The 21,079-nt window shown below is 43.3% G+C and overlaps 1 protein-coding gene across 1 annotated transcript in view; it reads left to right on the top strand.

Annotated features, from left to right (window-relative positions):
* grid2 (glutamate receptor, ionotropic, delta 2) overlaps positions 1-21,079 on the top strand; it is a gene marked incomplete at both ends in the record, with an annotated part of 386,320 nt that overhangs the window by 277,717 nt on the left and 87,524 nt on the right. Inside the window, 2 exons of the mRNA XM_084468194.1 lie at positions 1,103-1,264; positions 5,751-5,870. Of these exons, the coding sequence (XP_084324320.1) occupies positions 1,103-1,264; positions 5,751-5,870 (282 nt within the window). The remainder of the gene's footprint in view (positions 1-1,102; positions 1,265-5,750; positions 5,871-21,079) is intronic.

The following is a 21,079-nucleotide window of genomic DNA, read 5'->3' as shown; positions in this document are numbered from 1 at the left end:
TTACGATAATGGCGACATTGTAGTATTGACAATTATTTTGAGAAAGAGTCTAGGGAACATTAAGTGTCACACTGAGAGAAGCATTTCAGCATTCTGCTTGATGTACCAGTCTCAAAACAGGATTATCTAATAAGAAATAAACACTATCACTGTTAATAAGCAATAAAAAATAACGTGCAAGGTTGACAATGTGTTTAATCCTTTTTATCTAAGCGAATCCAATATCATCTATTCATCAAATCTAGATCTAACACAATCCGATGATCTAACACGATCCCATCTAATCTATAATTCTGTTAATATGTTAAAATCTGTTAACAGGCATAGTGAAGAGGGTAATTTCACACACATATTTCAAAATATAATCCTTTTTTTTCTGTTTGGTGTGATTATTGTTCATGTGTGCATGCAATGGTTTCTTTTTACATAATGTATCTTTGATCTCTGGATGGAGTTTTTGTTTATGCTTTTGCATTTGTGTGTGTGATTCTGTGCCTGTTTACTATTCTTTCATTAACATGGGCACAACAGGATCAGTAAACCGTGCGGCGATCGATCATTGACTCAATTAACTGTTCTCCCTACCCTCTCTGTCTCTCCTTCTATCTCTTTTTTTATTCTGGTGGCACCAGAGGACCTATCAATCCCTTTAATGAATGTCATCCCTAAAGCTGTATACAAGTGTGCCGTTGGGTGCGTGTGTGTGTGTGTGTGTGCAGGTCTTCTTGCTTGCCACGTGCCCTTGAGATACTGATACCTTGAGATGCATCTAAATATATATAGATAAATTAAATGGTAATGTAAACAACACGCAATGCAAGGCTACCAAATCTACTTAAAAAAACAGTTTATAGTCTATGTAAATCTGTGGCTAATTAATTCCAACTCACGGCAAAACAAAAGGCAATGGCTTTGGCATACTTTTCTGTCTCCGTTTCTGAAGAAGTGCTGTCCTTGACTCTCAGAAACCAACACAATCACACGATGCAGGGGCTAGGTCACAAAGAGTCTGGGGTGGATTCAAACGAGTCACTTTAGCACATCTTCATGCTGCATATGCACTCTAGCTTCATATATTCTGTTGTTATCTCTCCCTCTGTAGATCACCAACCGCTACATCTATGATTCAGTGCTGCTATTGGCCAACACCTTCCACAGGAAGTTGGAAGACAGGAAGTGGCACAGTATGGCCAGTCTGAGCTGCATCAGGAAGACTTCCAAACCATGGCAGGGGGGGAAGAGCATGCTGGACACTGTTAAAAAGGTACGTACGAGTGCACTGGCAATGCTATGTGTTAGCATTAACAATGCCATATCCTCAACGGGGATTCAAAAAAAACATGGTATTGATTGCCTACACAGGCCTGACAAGCCCCACAACCGAGAGCTGTTCCCCAGTGTGTCCTCCGTGGACCTGACCATGGCACGTGTCGGCACTGGAGGGAGAGAGTAGTAGTGTGATATGTTCATTTACCTCTCTGGAGGCTGACTCACCTCCACCATCCACTCCACCCATCCACAACCACTGTGCCCACTCTGCCCCCAACATTGTGATTCACTGGGCCCTCGCTGTCTACTGGAGGTAGGCTCTCACAGCTGCTACTTGTGAGACCAAAGCAAGTCAAGTTTATATGTGAGGACTTTAATCACCGGGACTCAAAGGGTTTCACGGGATTGATGAGACCACTTGACTCTGAGCACCTATAAGCAAGCTAAAAGCACTCAAATAATAAATAATCTGTAGAACCATTGAGAATGAACATCTGGGAGGGCTTCCTCCTTCCAGAGAAGTCGCAAAAGTTCTCCGTTAGGCATATGCTAAAGTGAGGAGTGAGAAATGAATGAGTCAAATTAAAGCAAAAAGTATTATAAAATCATAGTGAGTTGATGTTTGAGGACCACACTTTCAGAAACCACACAAGACCTGAAACCTGTCTCCCACAAATCTTTTTATTCATGTATCATATATCTGAGTTTTTATCCAATCCTCCAGATGGCTTTCTATACATTGTGGAGAGAATTTACACTCAATTTCAATTTCAGAAGGTGAAATCTCTTAATTTAATTTGCCAATGTGTTCCTCTAATATCAATCAACGTGTGGAACAATTGTTCTCTCTCAATTTTATATCTGTCAGCTTTCCAATAAACAGGCCCTCTAAAAAATAGTTAATTAGCCTTAGTTATAGTTAATTAGATTCTATAAATGCATAGCACTTTGCACTTTGTTTAAAGCTTTTATATATATATATATATATATATATTTTAGGTTTTAGTTTTATTTATTTGTGCAAGATAAACAAGACACACCTTTCTACACCGACACATGTGTTGTTGCTTGTTTGCACCCGGCGCAAAGCTGATTTTCCCCCGCAGCAACCAGGCGCCACTACACCTGCACCTGGAGAGGCGTGTTGGCGAAAAGCAGGGGCGTGTTCCGGCGCAAATGATACTTGGTGCTATTTTACCGATCTAAACATTGCGCCAGTACAATTGCGCAACTGACCGGGAAATACCTAGTCTAAAGTCAGTGGCGGATAGCGCAGTTGGTGTTGCTATTTTGACGTGCCATGGCAGGTCGGAACTGCAGCATACGCTTACACACAAACGTAGGCTATACACAGCACAAACATGCAAATGATAAGGCTGACGCAAACTAAACACATAATACAGTCCATGGCGATGTATATTAACGAGGGGACACATGCATATTATGAACAGAAGTCGATAACGATTATGTATACAATACTGGTAACAAACAATGTTTGTTAATGTATTGCCGCATATCATTAAATAGATCCACAGTTGCGGCCACAGGACCGCGTCCGCATATCATATATGTGTTAAGTTGTCTTTGCCGCAATTTACATGACGACTCAGTGTTTCTGAAGTTGTAGAAGAAAACGCTATTCCATGTGTGAATTAGGCCTATTATTTGGCCATAAACTGAGCCATTTGAAGTTTGAAATTCATGTGGTCATGCGTCTGTCTCAGCGGGGAATGCAAACACACTGTCAAAATATCAACTCGTCAAGTCAAATGCGCTGGCTCTTAAAGGGGATGGGAGATGGCACTCTCATTGGTTTATTGCACGTTATGCCCAAAACACACCTACAGGTTTCAGACCAACCCATTTTAGATTTGCGTCGGGCGCAAAGCTCATTTATCTCGCCGTCATAATAGCAACAGAGCCATAGAACCGCCCACAAAGCTACTTTAACTTTGCGCCTTGACGTCTGCGTTTTAGACTGTCTAACTAGGGCCCCCAGTGTGAAAGCATGGTGAATTGCTATAGACATACTTCTGGAATCCAGTCTCATCCATGTCCTAAAATGGCTGCCATGGGAACCACCATCATGCCTTTGGGAAGAAACAATCACATCAAGCTTGTGCAAAGCGGTCAATAAAACATTATGTCATCTGATAGTTAACGAAACATTGTTGCCTAGGATTAAATTTACATGACATTGTTGTCCGGGATGTTGTTTCACAAGGCTTAATATCGTATTACCAGGGCCAGGCTTTGAATGCCGCGATCCCTGCCCTTTCCTTTGGCCATTTCAATTTTTTTGATTGTGGAATTATAGGTTTATTGCTCCTTCGTATACACACCCTTAATTAATAACAACATTAAAATTCACATTAAAATGTTGCACATAGCAATAATGGTCGGCGTTATTGAGCATTGTCATTGTTTATGTCGGCCTCTGATATGGCCTGTACTCCTCACAAAATGCAATTACCTCTTTTTTTTTTCCACACATTAATTGATGGTTCTGGGCAGAAGTGGGAGATCAGCTTTAATGTGGAAGCACACAGCTACCGCTGATTATTCCTCTGTCCTGATTAATAGAACTCCAATTGTTGCCCTTTTAAAGGCATTTATAGGCCCCGGTTTCTATGTGTTGACATGGCGATGGGTTACCAGGCCTGCAGTTCTTTTTTCATATCCAGGCCACTAGCTGTACCTCCATTTAGAATTAAATGCGGATCATATTTTTTCGGGAAATGAAAAATGCCAAATAATTTCATGTTGACATTGACGTCACATTGTCAGCAGCCATTTTTTGCCTGCTTATAAACAATATACATTTCTATAATCTCTGCCACATTTAACACAATGTAAGCAATTAAATAAAATAAATGCCAATGTGATTTATACTTCTTTTTGCACATCTTTTACACAAAGCACATATTTTCATCCATTTAAGCTTTCTTTCAGAAGGCTTCCTTCACTCTCACCTACATGGCCGTATTATGCAAGTGTTGTATAAGAAATAATGATAGTATAGAAAGTTTGTCCTCTTTTTTTTTCTCCTGTTCTCCCTTGTCCTTGACATGAGGTACAATTACCAGAAAGATAATTGTTATAAATGGCTTGCACCAGTAGCAATTAACCAACCAATTATGAAAGCTAATCCACCGCATCAGGCGAGGTTTACCTGTGCTTGGTTTACAAGCAAACAAATCGACTTGATGCACTGCCCTAATGAAGTCGCCTGTGCGAGGGTGGGTGTGTGTGTGTCTGTGTGTGTGTGTGTGTGTGTGTTTGTGCACATGTGTTTGTGAGATTAGGTTCAGTGGCCTTTAAAAATGTAAATTCTGTAGTCACTCATTTAATTCCATAATAGCCTCATGTCGACCTACATGTTTTCTACTTTTTGTTTGATGCTAAGCCACCCAGTGGAACGGACCACACTGAGCAGCAAATAGGCCTGGATTCAGCTTGCTTTGTCAGGCACTCTTTACCTACACTGCAGACTACTATTTCGATCAGCGGTCCAAGAGTGAATCAGGCCAGAACTACTCGTCTGCTCTCGGATCAGACGCAGTTTGTGGTGGAGGTTAACACCTCATCTCTTCTCTTGGTGGCCTGGGTGTAGGAAGCCGGTCGCTCTCAGCACATGATGTGCAGTGTCCTGCTCTTCTGGACCTCGGGACACGGACATATGTACCTCTTATCAGTGGGCCCTGGATTGAATTAAAATGATGAAATGCTGACCACTATGAAGGAGTATTGCTAAGACACACCCTTTAGAATACATTAGTGTAAATGAGCCAAAATCGATGCCTTGATGTGATATCTTGATGATGTGCATAAGATCTGGGGACACAACAAATAAATGAGATGTTCTTCTTAATGGATGGCCCTTGTTGCAAAGCATCATATCTATTACCTTACTACACAAGTTGCTTGGAGGGCATTTGTTTTCGAATGATCCGTATTTTGAAGCATTACTTTCCCACCCGTTGGAGCATTAGACACAGGAAAACAAAAGGAAGGAAGACACAGGAAGACAAATAGACAGACAACCGTATCAGAGTTCAAAGCGTCATCAACACACACATTTCTCACATTCTCTCTTCTTTCTCTTTCTTTCTTTCTTTCTTTCTTTCTTTCTTTCGCTCTATAACACACACACACACACACACACACAACACACACACACACACACTGACTCTCACTCATAGTGTGATTCATCTCCACTATGCATGGTAGGTGAAGTTACAGCTAACCTAAAGCCAACTCGCAGAGTCACTTGCGCTGACGGTTCACACTACCTCAGGGGAGGACAAAGGTGGGAAGCTGACACCACGTATATCTTGTGTAATTTTTTCATATCCGGTACATAATTATTTATTTATATACTGAGTCAAAAGAAGTAGGAAGACAAATACAGAGTCAAACTGTTTTCCATAGTCCTAAGATTTTCAAATAACAAACAATGTTTTTTCCCGTCGTTTTCCTAGTTTGGCGTGAGCGGTCTCACCAGCTTCCTGGAGTTCACCGACAACGGAACCAACCCCAACATCTTCTTTGAAATCCTGGGGACCAACTATGGAGAGGACAGGGGCAGGGGCGTCAGCAGGGTGAGTGAAAAGGGCTCTCATTGTGGCACTCACCCTGACTTACTTTCTGTGAAAGGCCACGATTCACCGACTGTACTGCTATTAGGGGCTTAGTGTAACAGCGCGGGGTTGAATACATTTCGCAGACTCTCCACCATGTACTGTTCATCCCCGTCCCTTTGCTGAGGGGTCTCGTTGGTCTCTGTGGTCGAGCCGGTGTAGCAGAAGAATGGAAGCAATTTGCCTTCATGAATTTCATTCCGGCAGGAGGCGACGACATAGCGTTCTGTTACACTCTACAAGAATGGATGCTCGTTGAACCAGAAACCCATATATGCAATGCCATTTCCCCGTATGAAACACAGTGGAAGCACTTTTGTGTTGCATATCTATCAACGTGTAATTCTTCTGTTTATTCAATGGGGATATTTCAGGCATGTTTTTTATCCTTTTACTTTTAAAATGTCTCATTCTTTACCTGTATTCCTCAATTGTATATACAGTTTTCTTGATTTTCTTGATGGGGTTAGTTATTAGTTGATTAGTGTATCTGTAGTATGAACAAGTGGTATTTAATAATTAAGTATGCTGATTAGCTTTTCACTAGTCTGAGAAACATAACAGCACACATGTTCACACACGCACACAGACACACAGACACACACACACACACACACACACACAAACTCAGAAATTAAGTGTAATTAAGTGTTCTAGTGATTTTATTTTAAATCGAAAGTTCCAATAGATCAACAATGACGATATATATGACGATATATATGCTGATATATAGATCGGCAACTAGGTAACAATGCAAGATTACAACGTGGAGGTGGCATGTGGGTGCGTGTGTGTGTACTGTAAAAAAGTCTTAATGTAAATGTTTCCATGTGACTGCAGCTAGGGCTTGCTTTCCATCTAGTGTGATCAACATCATGGATCAACATCACCTGTGCCTGCAGACTTGCAATTGACTCGTGTCATTTATAGAGATAGTCAGCATGGGTACAGCTTGAGCAAAAGCATCACCAAGGAGCTGGTTGGTTTTTTTGATCTGGCTCTCTCCCCCCCCCCCCCCCCCCCCCCCCATGATGATTGGAGAGGTCTCTGCAGATTACAAAGGAGATTGGGCTCTATGGTTATGGCTAACATGATGAGACACCAACACAGCAACGCAGCACATTGCTACAGACAGAATAAATCTTTAAACGGCATTGTAATTACATTAAGACGCAATTCCCTAATCAGAGAGCATAATTACGTTAGTGGCAATCTAGACGCCTATTATACAGTCTTCCTGTCACAGCCTCCCTAACTGCGAACATTTGTTCATCGTTTGATGGTTTCCTGGTAGGATTAAGCAAAAGTGTGCCGAGGATTAGATTCCGCAGAGAGATCGGAGTAGTTCACTGGAAATGTACAGAATGGTTCCGTTCTTCTTCTGTCCTTGCTGCCACAACAGAGAGCTATCTTAACAAAAGTGTGCGGAAATGAAAGGGATACTTTAATGAATATGTTGCGTCTTAAGTAGTTACGTTAAGACCGAGGTAGGACATGGCCGGTGTCGCAGATGTGGATTTCGATTTTATCGTGAATATTTTGTACATAACAAAATGTAATTAACAAAAGTATCAGGGTTAACCAAGTATTCTTGTCATAGCCAGTGTCTTGTCTGTTTTTATCCCCCCCCCCCCCAGAAATTCTGTGAAATCTTCAGTTTTATTCTCTCAGATAGGAGAAAAACTGTTCTGCTGTATACTTGATTGGTAATTAGGGTGTTTTCATCTACGCTTAGTGAAATGTACTTGGTCATTTCTACCTCACCCGTCACAGATAGCACAGGTTTACTTTGCAATGACCTGTCATGAAAGAAACATTTTAGACTGACAGTTGCCTTTCTTTCTCCCTCTCTTTCTCTCTCTGTTTCTCTCTCTCCTACTCTCTCTCTCTCTCTCTCTCTCTCTGTCTCTCTCTCTCTCTCTCACGCTCTCTCTCTCTCTCATTATTTAATTGGAGGTCTGATGTACTTTTCTTGTACCCATGTCCTTCAAACAACATATGCATCTTGTTTGAAACATGGCTGATGGTTTAACCCCACACATATCTTGTATAGAAGTGGTATTCGGTCTATGTTTGTGATTTAAATAAAATATGGTTGGTTTCATATTCTGCAGGCAGTTCTCTCTCTCTCTCTCTCTCTCTCTCTCTCTCTCTCTTTTCTATCCCGCCCCTGTTTCTAGACCGCTCCCTTACTTTTTCCCCTTTGGGTTTGAGTTTGTTTGCGTGCACGCCTGTGTGCATGTGTGTGGGGGTGCGTGAGAGGAGAACATGGGAATGCTGTTCCAGGCACTGATTCCATGCTGAATCACTCTGGGTTTTCGTTAATCCTCTCTCCTCTTTAAAATCCCTACCTAGCCCTCTCACCTATTGAGATTCACTGCAGTCTCAATCCAGCCACTTCCTCCGTGTAAACAAAGCAATGTCTTCCTGTATATGTCAACATTTGTTTGCTTTGTGTTTGTTAATCTATTAACTATTAGTCACTTTCTCCCTCTCTCCCTCTCTCCTGTTGTCTCTCCCTCCCTATCTATCTCTCTCACTCTCCCCAATTCAATTCAACAACGCTTTATTGGCTTGACATTTAAATGAACAAGCATGTTGCCAAAGTATTGAAATTTTTTTTTTTTTTTAATGGAAAATCAATGAGTAGACAATGCATGAAACAAATTGATAACATTCCTAGACTTACATAGACTTACCCATTTCATAGGAAACATTTACCCAGTTGTATTTATACGTCTGTCTCCCTGTTCTCTATCTACGACATCACAGTGGACTCTTCACCCTTTATTTATTCATTAATCTGCTTGTCTTTCATCTCATGACAACCGACTCCCCCCCCCCACCTCCAAACACAGACACTAGCACAACCTCGACCGCCTCATGCATGTAGCCATCTACCCCACACCTGGGATCATTCACAATTATTGGCAGCACAATGTGTTAGAATTGGCATTCTGCCTCATTACACTTCCCGGCCTATAGCAGTCTCTCTCTTTCTCTCTCTCTCTCTCTCTCTCTCTCTCTCTCTCTCTCTCTCTCTCTCTCCCTATATATTTTGTTCTCTTGTTCCATCTCTGCTCCATCTCTCTCTCTCTCTCTCTCTCTCTCTCTCTCTCTCTCTCTCTCTCTCTCTCTCTCTCTCTCTCTCTCTCTCTCTCTCTCTCTCTGTCTGCAGGCATGCTAAGCTCTGTTGCTGCATTGCTTCGTGGCTGCAGCAGATCCGCCACGTGTGTGATTGCTCCATTAGCGTTGTGGAGGGCCGTTAGTGGATCCAGGAAGGAGTACACGTCGTTAGAGTTATACTGGTGGGAGGGAGGGAGGGAGGCAACATGGAGGGCCAGGAGGCAGGTAGAGAGAGAGAAAAACAGAGACAGCTGGTGTTGTTGGAGGCCAGTGTTAAGAGGAGCCAGGAATCAGAAAGGTTGATCAATAAAAAAGTAGGGAATTGGTATTCATATGCATTCATATGCATGTCTACCAAGCAAAAGTATGGGTAAAGTGGGACATCTCAGGGCATGAGAAGAGACGCAAGATGAGGGCGAATATAGTGGAAGGGGAGAAGTGATTGTGATTGATATTGTAATTCTTCATTCCCCTGATAGTCTCAGTACGATGGTGGCGGGTGAGTCATAGGAGAATATTTGATTTGAGAAACCAAAAGTAGGCCATGACCATCACATATCAAACAAATGTGCGCTCAGGACCGTAATGATTTCAGAATGTTGAGGACTAACATATCCATACATGAAAAGAACATTCTCCACCCAAATGCATTGACTTCAGACTTCTAAAGACCACCAACTATAGACTATTGTCTTGCAAACCTGGCAATATCCTATATCAAACAGTTCAAACGGAAGACACTACCGTGAGTACATTCTTCTTTCTCAGTGGAGGAGGCGGGATTGCTCAGTGGCTGAGGTGTTCCAGTCCCTGCAGAAAGGTGGGAGTGGGTTCCATCTCCCCTTAGTGACGTCAATCTGAAGTCACCTACTATAATACAGTCAGGGGTCAGGGTTCATGCGGTTAAAACGGTGTTTGGATCGAGCCGACTCCACTGGGACATTGTGCCTTGCCGGCGATACGGCCAATCAGGTAGCGAGCTTGGCCGGCGCAGCCCTTATCGTATCGCCTCACGTGTGTGGATGAATGCTGCGATAAAAACTATGCAACGGTGACCATAGCAACTGTGGAGGCCTTCACCTTCATTCCTCCTAGTGAACATCCCTCTCTATCTCACCTGCAGAGATGGAGAGACAAAGTGGCCAACAGGGGGTCATCATGGAGTTGCATCAATTAAGCTTGCTGTCTTTCGCGCTCTCCTTTGCGCTCAGTAAAACGTATGAACAGACACACTCTCTTTTACACACCCACACACACACACGCACGCACACACACACACACACACACACACACACACACACACACACACACACACACACACACACACACACACACACACACACACACACACACACACGCCTACAAATGCAAAGCCTGCACCCACACATATTCACACAATGCATGCACATTCACATACAAGAAATCACACAAACACACACAAACACTTTCCCATTAGATGTAAGGGAGAATGGTGTCTCTGCCATCTTTCTGCGACTCAAAAAGTGCAATGTTCTCAGATTGAGGTCAGTCGCAATTACCATCGCCAGTGTTACCTGACATGTGCGGTAAATTACACTAAGTGACTTTGAAAGGGTCACACAGCCCCAGCACAACCTTCCCATAATGCGGCCGTCGGCGGCGGATAACAATTCATTTCATTGCATGTCCTCACTGATTAAGACAGATTTATTAAAGGTGCTGCTATCATGACCCTGTCCACTAACACATCCCTAATAGCTGTGACATGCGTGTGCACGCTCATACTCAAATTACCATGTGCTGTGGATCACTCCACGCAGGCACGCACACACGCACACACACACACATACACACACACAGACGCACACATAAGCTCATAGATAGACACGCACACACACACACACACACACACAATCTCACTCATTAAAATACATGACCTTTTTGAGTCCAGCACAATACATTTTCTCACCCTGGAATTCCGGATATTTTTGCCCCAGTTACTCATCCCAGTGTGAGTGAGGCAGTGTGAGTGGAGGCAGATACCATAGTAACCATGAAGCACCCATCACTTGAACATAAGGGGGAGAGATAGTGGGTATGCGCCAGTTGTTTTTTTTAGGATCTGTTAATAAAAAATGAATAAACAAACTTGGGGATGAGGTACAAAGCTGGCCTACATGTGACATCGAATGAATACCGATTAGATTGAAAAGTTCAATGAGGATCAAGAGAGATAGAGAGACAGACAGAGATGAAGAGAAAAAGAGAGAGAGAGAGAGAGGGCGTAGGTGGGGGGATGCTCAGCCATAAATTAAGAATGCAGGATGACACCTGGGAAGATAAAGGGAAAAAGGATTTATACTTCCACTGCTATTTTCCATCCTATTAGTTTGATGCTGCTGCGTCTCCATGAAGTGTGCCTTCTACGGTTGAGCTGGGAAGGGGGGGGGGGGGGGAAGGAAAGACGGAGGGATAGAGTGTGTGTGTGTGTGTGTGTGTGTGTGTGTTAGAGGGAGAGAAAGATTGATATGATGATGATGAAGATGAGAGGACGACGTGTGGCTCTATGGAGGCGAGAGAGAGACAGGGGGAAAGGGAAATCAGGGAAGAGGGAGGCATCGAGAGAGGGTTTAAGATTAACAGAAAGTCAAAGGGAATTGTTGATTTTCATAGCTTTTTTTTCATCTCCTCCACACTGATACTGAAGCTATACGTGTGTGTGTGTGTGTGTGTGTGTGTGGGTGTGGGTGTGTGTGTGGGTGGAATGGTTTGGTGACTGCAAGAGATACAGAACAACAAGCAGTAAGATAAGAAAATACATGAGTGGATAGCATGATTTAGAGAAAAGGTTTTGGTGGAATCCGCAAAACCTTTTCACGTTTGTTTGGAGTTTCCTGACTATTTCCTTGCAGTACATTTTTGTTTTATCATTTATGTATGACGATGCCTCTCAGATGTTGACAGTTGACATTATAATCTTTTTTGCATTCTCCCCATCACACTCACAACTTTGTATGTTTTGTTAACCATGTGATGTTGTTAAAGGCAAGGCTGCCTGCTTGCATTAAAATTATGTGACAGAAGCCTATTTCAGATGATATGGACGCTTGCACATCTTTAGTGTGGGAGGGATGTTCTGCATACAATGCATTGGATAGTTTGATAACGTCTGGATGCTAATGCATTCATTAATGTCTTCTAATGTTTATATGGCCATTCTATTGGTGTTGATACAAGTCATTTTTTTTCTGTTTAGTCTTTTATAAGCTTTTTATCGCCCTCTCTCTCACACACACACACACACACACACACACATTCAGAAACACACACACACACACACACACACACACACACACAGAGACAAACAAACAAACACACACACACACACACACACACACACACACACACACACACACACACACACATACACACACACACACACACACACAAATCCCTAAATCTTTGGTTCAAAGACCCCATTCAGAAACCCCTCTATCCTTTCTCTGTATCTTTCCTTGGGCTGCATCCATTTTTTGCTGCCTCTCACATTCGATTACACTCTGCTTTAATGTAGGCCCCAGCTAGATGCCATTATCTGGTGAGAAATAACAAATTACCAGACTGTGGAACACATTTCAGTGAGAAGATGGGGGCATGCTTTCTCCCTTTCTATCTCTTTTTCTGTATCCCTCTCATTTGCAATTCCGCCATTTTATGGCAAAAAAATGTTTTTTATTTTTGTTAATCAAAAGACTATTTACATTCAACGCCCTTTTTTGGGGGGAGAGAGACATACCGGTATTGTGATAAGTTTGAATCTTGCAGACAGCTCTGTGTGATTTGTAGTCTATGCTCTAACAGAAATATTGTTTGTGTGTAGATAACACATCCAGTTATACAGACACAATCTTTGGAGCCTATATATATTGTTAGGCATCGTCTGTTCTTATTTGAGTTTTCCTACTTTTGAATATCATACAGGCTGTGAAACCAGATTGATATCAGAATCAAAGGATGCTGGCAGACAAGAAGGAACACACACACACACACACACACACACACACACACACACACACACACACACACACACACACAGGCTGGCAGCTTTCTATTCAGGGTGACCATAGGCCTGGACACTGACACCCTGGACACTGATCCAGCCTGACAGGCTATCCCTGGAGAACAGAAGCAACTTTTAGTTTATTTATCTTGTATTTTTTGGGAGAGTGTTTTGTTCTGTCCGTGTATGTGAGAGACAAGTTACAAACAAAAAAGACAGAGAGAGGGATGGAGAGAGAGTGAGAAGGACCAGCCATTTAAAATAACGTGACCGTTTGTGACAGAAGACAACCAAACAAAAAAAGAGAGCCAGACTCAGAAAGAGAGACAGACAGAGAAGGAGAGACAGAGATATTTTAAAAAAATGAGGTGACAGAGCAAAAAACCACGGAAGAAGAAGGGCCGGAAATCACTTTCCTTTTTCGATTTTACCATTACCTGCTTTCACACGAATCCCATCAGGGAATCCACTGTGCCATAAAAATAAAAAAAGCAGACAAAGTATAAACATTGTTTGGAGCACCAGACTCCAGCCAACAGCTAGAATTCATGCTACTGTTTATCTGTGTTTGGACCAGCCCGCAAGGTTGGTTCCCCAGGCAGCCAGACACCACACCAGTGCAACATAAAGCTCTCTGCTCTCACAGCAACAAAACGACACCAACATTGGAGGAGCGTGCTGGCTGGGCTGTGGGGCTGTTTTCTCTGTCTGTTTGTTTGTTTCATGACCGAGTCTGCCATTTGAAGTGGCAATGAAGGGCGCCATGTTAGCTAATTATTAGAGGTTACGGTATGTAACAACGACTCAGTGTTTGCAAAACCAAGTACGATATTAGTAGACACAACCCCCACAAACACAAGGCCGTGAAACTGTTTTTGTTTTGTTTTTGTGAATCATGAAGAGAGGACCACAATCAGGACGGCATTCGGCCGTTCTGAGATAAACGTGTCTGGGAGGAGAGAAGACATCAATAATTTGATGAAAAGGAAAAAAGAAAAGAGAGCGAATGGCATGCAGAAAGACAGTGTGTTGGCAGCGGTCTTTACTCAGCTCCTTCTTGTGACCGCTCACTAGGAACGACCACAATAGCCATAATGGTAAAAAAAAAGAAACATAGAAATGTGGAAAAATGTATAGAAGAAAAAAAATCACATTGTGACTCATGGACAGGGAAATAGGTACCTCCAGTTATTGCAGGGTGAAAGGGGTTAATCTAAGGAATAAGTCATTTTCTTGACCGTAGTGTTCGGCTACTCAAGGGGCCAGGGGGGTGAAAAGACTGACGGAAAGGTAGACTGGTGAATGGATGGGAGACACTAGGGAGGCTGACTCCATCACTTTCTTCAGAACACCTCTTAGACCCCACCACTGTATCCTAACTGTGCGTTCACACCAAAAGACACATTTTTCGCCTGTTCGCATGACCAGGCAAACTTTGTCGCGCAGCAAATTTTGCCGCACAACATCTTTTGCCCGCCAACGGTGCTTTATGCCAATTCATTCTCATCAACCATGGCCGAGATAACCACCATTGCGTGTCTTTACCTGTTGTGGAAGAGGGAGAGACGTCGGAATGCCCGTCGTTTATGGGTTCATAATATCATCCAGAGGCGCACACCGCTTTGTGTATATCTGTGATATTATATATATCGTATATATTATATTATATTGATATTTCTATATTATATATTATATATATAATAGTATATATAGAGCTCCGGGAGTCGCAAACGGCAACAATCACTTTCTCCTCCAAGCTGTGGTTCACTGCGGAGTGCAGGGAACGGTTGGCCCAGCCGGTTGAACGGTGATTGGCTGTTTTACGTTACTTCACCCACGTTACCCATTGGCTGTTGGCTGATTGGCTGTCTCACGCGAATGCCGCGGAGAAGTTGAAATATTTCAACTGTGAAACTTGTCTCGCTGCAAATCCACGTGAACGCGCTCGCCCGTGACAGGGAAAAGTGACGCGCCGTCAATCAAATCTTGCCGCAGGTTTTTGCAGCAAAAAATTTCGGCCGATATGCGTCTCTACGTTGACTACGGTGTGAACGCACAGTAAGTCTGCAGTTAACCAACGGTACTGTGTTTTGAGCCTTGAGAGATCCATCTATGGACACATTGAACTAGAAGGATGATTATGATTTAACGCATGGAGTGCCAGACACACTGTTGATTGGATGCTTTGTTGCGCAGAGCGATGGACCACATGATGGACAGATGATCGGACGAACAAGGGAGGGATGCATGGATGGCTGGAGCTTAAGGGACAGGGTATCAACCACAGATGAGGTGGTGCACATGGTGCTGGGCTGTAAAAGGCGAAGGCAGGGGGGCTCTATACTGAAGAGAGAGTCTGGGCTCGGGTCGAGGTCGTATCCTCACATTGCGCACACATACCACGGGTATGCGTGTGAACACAATTGGCCTTGAAGCCTGTAGAGACCGCACCAGAGGGTGGTTTTGTAGAGCAAAGACTTTGAAAGCACTGTATTTCTGAATAAGAAAGGCAGCGAGATTTCAATAGAATTAAGAGGGAGAAAATGGATTGGAGGTTTTATGAGGTGAACATATACTAACTAGACGAGAAGTGTTGTGAGGGAGAGGTGCATTCGCTAGCCAGAGTAACTACAACCCCCCTCCCTATCCCTACTTTATCAACTGCTTCCTCTGCAAGGGGCAGTGAACATTAAGACCAATTAACAGGGAATTGAGAAAAGCGACAACTGATACTTAAATGCCAACTGCTACTAAAAGGTTAACTGTTGCTTAAAGGCCATGTGGGTGAATTATAATTCTGTGACGAATAGCCTGCCGATGTATATGAGGCAATATCTGGGTTGTGTATGCGTAGCCCAAAAAGGCCACCGCCTTAACTTCTGTGCATCGCTCCAAAAAAAGACATATGTTGTGGGTGGAAGGATGTGCTTGGGCTGCTTTCCTCTCTCCTTTTCATTTCTGCCAACAGTGAAAACAACATGGATCAGATGGAGGATATGTCCATTTGTGCACAACACAGCATTGTGGCATTCTGAAAGGCACCTGATGTCCCAGAATTATTGGTGAGGGAATTGGTCTTTGCACCAAATCTCACAGAACCACGAAGACATGTGAAGCTTACTTCTTTTACGATTGATCGACTTGAAAATGATTAGTGGGGGGACAGAGAGACAAAGCACTGGTGCTAACAGACAAGACAGAAAAAGGATTATTAGAAATAGGATAGATATTGAAAGACCCTTCAGATAGACATAGGTGCTAGGAGACACAAAACGGCTAGGTAGAGCACATGAATCACAAGGCACATGAGTGATTGCTGTTGGTGTGTTTCTTGCTCTGGAGTCCAATCATCTCTTCCTCACTCATCCACTAAATATTGGCCCCGTGCTAATTGGAAGAGCTTCCGCCAATTATTGCTCTCATAATTACTAGGGCCTCATTTCAACTATGAAGTTGTGAAGTTCATTACACATAAGTTTAATGAGAGTTCTCCAGGTGGTGCTTAACCCCATAAGAGCTACTTTGTTGGAAGTATTTCAAAATAAGTGTTTATTGTAAACCCATCACTTTATGTCTTCTCGTGCTAAAGACTCACTCAGACTCGAATCCTCCATTGTAATAAAAACACAGGGTGGAATTTGCAGCATTTGAGGCATTTTGTTATGTCTTAAAAGGAACTAAACAAACTAGAAAAATGCATTTCTTTGCTGTAATGAAAATATACGAAGTGGGTATCAAATTAAACAGTTGATTCTGAAAAAAATATAAATGATGTCAAAAATCAGTTTAGATGTATTTAAAGATGAAAGTGTGTTGATGTGTTAAATGTTTGAAGGAAGGTCAACGGTTAGAAATTGTTCTGAAATAGTTTAAGTTTCAGAGAATTGGCCCATTCTGCCTATTGACTTAAATTGTAAAAAAAATACATTTTAAAAGTAGAATATCTTAAAAAGTATTAAAAAAATGTTAAAAAAATTGAATGGTTGTGCACAATTCCAAGCTAATATGAACATTTTAAAATTTGAATGGAGTCTAGAAAGAAGGAAGCCTAGAATAACAATAGTTGAGCTTCTTAGGAAGCATCCATGATTGATTCCAGGGTTTACCTGACATTGTGTGTAATATTTGGCTTTATCGTTATTATTTGTGATTTGTCACTTGCTATCAGTGTTCCTGCTGTCGTCCCTATCCCTTATCCTCCTACATTGCCCAGAATGATTCTGTGAGCCGCAAAGCCAGGGTGATGCATTCTGGATGTAATAGATGGCTTTGTGCATTCTGCTAAATCAAAGATGTCTCTAAGTAGCAGTGATTCTAAGACCCCTCTGTTTTTATTCCGATTATTCTTACTCCAGGGATGTCACAATGGCGAACAGAAAGTAGAGATGTGAAGAGATGAAATACACACTGCAGAAAAATAAATGTAACAAAGAAGTGTACATCAATGAGGACACAAACGATGTCCTTAATATGTGCTTCTATTGTGAGGGTGACTACTTGCTGGGCCGTCATTCTTGTACTTATGGGACTATTACTGAAATGGATTCCTGATTCACTATTCCCGGGTACACCACCATCAAATGGTCGCTGGTTTCCCCCGGTGACGTAGGAACTTCCAACCAAAAGCTCATACAATGACGCATAAAATACTGTTGCAAGAGGGAATATAAAATAGATAGAAGACACACACACACACACACATCCATAGCCTTTGGTCGGCAATGGATTTAAATCAATCTTAGCGTGCTACGGCATCTTAAGATTTCCTCATGGGCAAAAGGCAAAACCACTGCATGTGTGTGTTCGCTATTAGCTCAGAAGCATTCTCCCTCCCGCCTGCTGTCCCACTATCCTACTGGCTTCACTCTTACTTTCATCTAATCTCTCTTCCTTTGGCTGTCTCTCTCTCCCACTCTCTTGTCTCTCTCCCTCCCTTTATCTATCGCTCTTCCCTTCTATCTTGCTTCATCTCTCTTCATCCATCTCGCTCTCTCTCTCTCTCTCTCTCTCTCTCTCTCTCTCTCTCTCTCTCTCTCTCTCTCTCTCTCTCTCTCTCTGTGTCTCCACTCTCTGCCAGTAAGGCCTGCAGGCATTCAGCAGCATTACAGCGTGTAAACCTGGGATTACAGCTCCCAGACTCTGTCTCCCTGGCTGCCGCTGTGGATCATCGCGTTCACACTGAAATCACTAGTGATGCATCTGAAACCAGCCACAACACGGTTGCTTTAAATATCCCCCTCTCTACTTCCCACGAGGTCGGCCGGATGCCCATGACCACACCCACTATAGCAATCCAATTTCAAACCATTTATTCAGCAGGTTTTTACACATTTTCCATGGCTTTTTTCCTACAATAGGCTGAAGGCTGTCAGTTCAGGTATCAGATCCTGTTTATTCCATTGCCAAAGACTCAGTGCATACAGAGATATTTTATTGCCCTTTAGTAGCTGTTGGGAAGATGTGTGTAAACTACAAGCTATCCAGTGTAGATGTTAGACCAGGCCTCGGTAATCCACTTGTGTTAAGACCCTTCTTCACTCAACAGTGCCTAGACTAGATGAGGGTATAGCAACGTTATGGGTGATCGTGTCTCACAAACAGGCTTGTGTGGGACCAATGTGGTCTTTTATGATCCACCAGGTGTGATGATTGACGAGCCATTACTTGCCAACTCTATCCGATAGTGACATCACACGTGGGAGTGTCCCACCAGCCTTCCAGCTCACCCCAGTGGACTGTACCAACTGGTCAAACCAGGGGCACCAGCTAAAAACACCAGCTAAACTCACAGCTCAGGCAGGTGCCGGCATGATGGTCGTGCTGGGTTGGGTAAACCCAGCACGTCTCTCAGCCACACAAATCTCTCTCTCTCTCTCTCTCACACACACACACACACACACACACACACACACTCGTACCTCTGCTATTGAAATTGTCTCCTGGCTCCCCCGTCTTCCCAGACGAGCAGCTGAGCTGGAGGATTAGCCGTCACTCTCCTCCTACGTATTTACCCAACGCCTCCAGGGCTTAGCGGCCCGTTTACCCAAACTGACCCCCGCGCAGCGTGCTATTAGGTGTAGCCTCTCATTCTCGCTCTCTCACGCTCTCTCTCTCTCTCTCCGTCACTGTCTCTCTCCCTCCAACCCTACTATTGTCTCTCGTCTTAGCTCCTCGAGCTGAGCTACTTCCAAAGTTATTTGCGAGTTCAGTGTTACAGAACACTGCTACAATGTTTGACACATTAGGGTGGGAGGATCATGATAATTACGATCGAAAATAGAGTGCCTTTCTGAGGGAGTAGAGTAGGGCTACCAAAGGCAAGGAAAAACAAAGTGCGCAGAAGGTTTATATAGTTATATGTATGCGTATGTACTTTGCAAGTAGTAAAAGGTCAGTCTTAGCCTGGAGCATCTCATCCTTTTCAATTTCCAAGGGCTGTAATTCATGGGTGCAAACAAAAAAGTATCCGGACGCAATTTGATAGACCTACAACCAATCAGAGCAACGAAACGTGTGACCCATCCGTAGCAGCCAGATTGATTGTTTATGAAATTGCCTCAACGCATCCCGCAGGGCTCAAACCCGCCCCGTATTTGTTGAACGGTTGTGATTGGCCCGACCAAGGGCCGATCTGCCGCCAGTCATTCTGAACGGGAGGGGGGACCAGACACATTCTGTCAGAGTAAATTAAACATAAGCTCGCAACAAAAAAAAAAGTTGCGGAGTAATGCTGAAAGTCCCCCATCCTTCCCTGCACCGTTCATTCAACATGTTGATCGTTAAGCCAGCTTTCTGCAATAGAATCAAAAGCTCAGACACGTTTGCAAAAATAGATTGAACTCCTTCCTGGGAAGACACGACTTTAAGGTTGTTGTTGTTGTTGTTTTTATCCTGGGCAAATGTGTTTTTCTCAAGATTGGTTACACGGCTTGGGTTACAACTGCCTATCTAACCATGTCGGCGCACATTAAAGTACGTATTAGATGAAGTAGATGTTGAGGCTTTAGGCAGGCGGGGGATGGGCACGGGGGGGGGGCGGAAGAGCCTCTCCAGAATGGTAATGATAAACCAAACTGCTGTTTTGTGTGAAGAGGTGGAAATACTTCTCTACACTAGATTAGTCACCCGCTACCTTGTTTTCCTCCAATATTTTCCTATCGCACAAAGAGGTGGTTTTATATTTATTTTGAGTGTAGTTCCAGCTATGGGTACAAGTGTGTGTGTGTGTGTGTGTGTGTGTGTGTGTGTGTGTGTGTGTGTGTTTGAGAGAGAGATTTGTGTGGCTGAGAGACGTGCTGGGTTTACCCAAACCGGACCATCATGCCGGCACCTGCCTGAGCTGTGAGTTTAGCTGTTTTTTTTTTTTTTTTAAGGTTGAAGTGCCCCTGTTTGACCAGTTGGTACAGTCCACTGGTGTGAGCTGGAAGGCCGGTGGGTCACTATCGGATAGAGTTGGCAAGTAATGGCTCGTCAATCATCACACCTGGTGGATCATAAAAGACCACATTGGTCCCACACAAGCCTGTTTGTGAGACACGATCACCCATAACGTTGCTATACCCTCATCTAGTCTAGGTACTGTTGAGTGAAGAAAGGTCTTGTGTGTGTGTGTGTGTGTGTTCAACCACTAATCCATTCATCCAACGATCAATGTATTATCTAAAATAAGATGATTGTTTTGTGTGGGTGTGTGTGTGTTTGTGTATGTGCACATGTTTGTGTGTGTGTGTGTGTGTGTGTGTGTGTGTGTGGTGAGCGTGTGACAGTGACAGTATGCTCAGTGGGAGAGGTCAAGGGATATGCTAATGCAACCAAACCACAGCTTTCAGACAGCTCGCTGATCTCTGAGCGCCAAGGCTCAGATTGATGGGTGACAGCTGTGTGTGTGTGTGTGTGTGTGTGTGTGTGTGTGTGTGTGTGTGTGTGTGTGTGTGTGTGTGTGTGTGTGTGTGTGTGTGTGTGTGTGTGTGTGTGTGTGTGTGTCCCGAAAAGGGCATGTGAGTGT

Source organism: Micromesistius poutassou (assembly GCF_964030765.1).
Source record: "Micromesistius poutassou genome assembly, chromosome: 5".
In the NCBI taxonomy this organism is placed as follows: Eukaryota; Metazoa; Chordata; class Actinopteri; order Gadiformes; family Gadidae; genus Micromesistius; species Micromesistius poutassou.
Note: the sequence above shows the minus strand (reverse complement) of the source record. Positions and strands in the feature narration are given on the sequence as shown.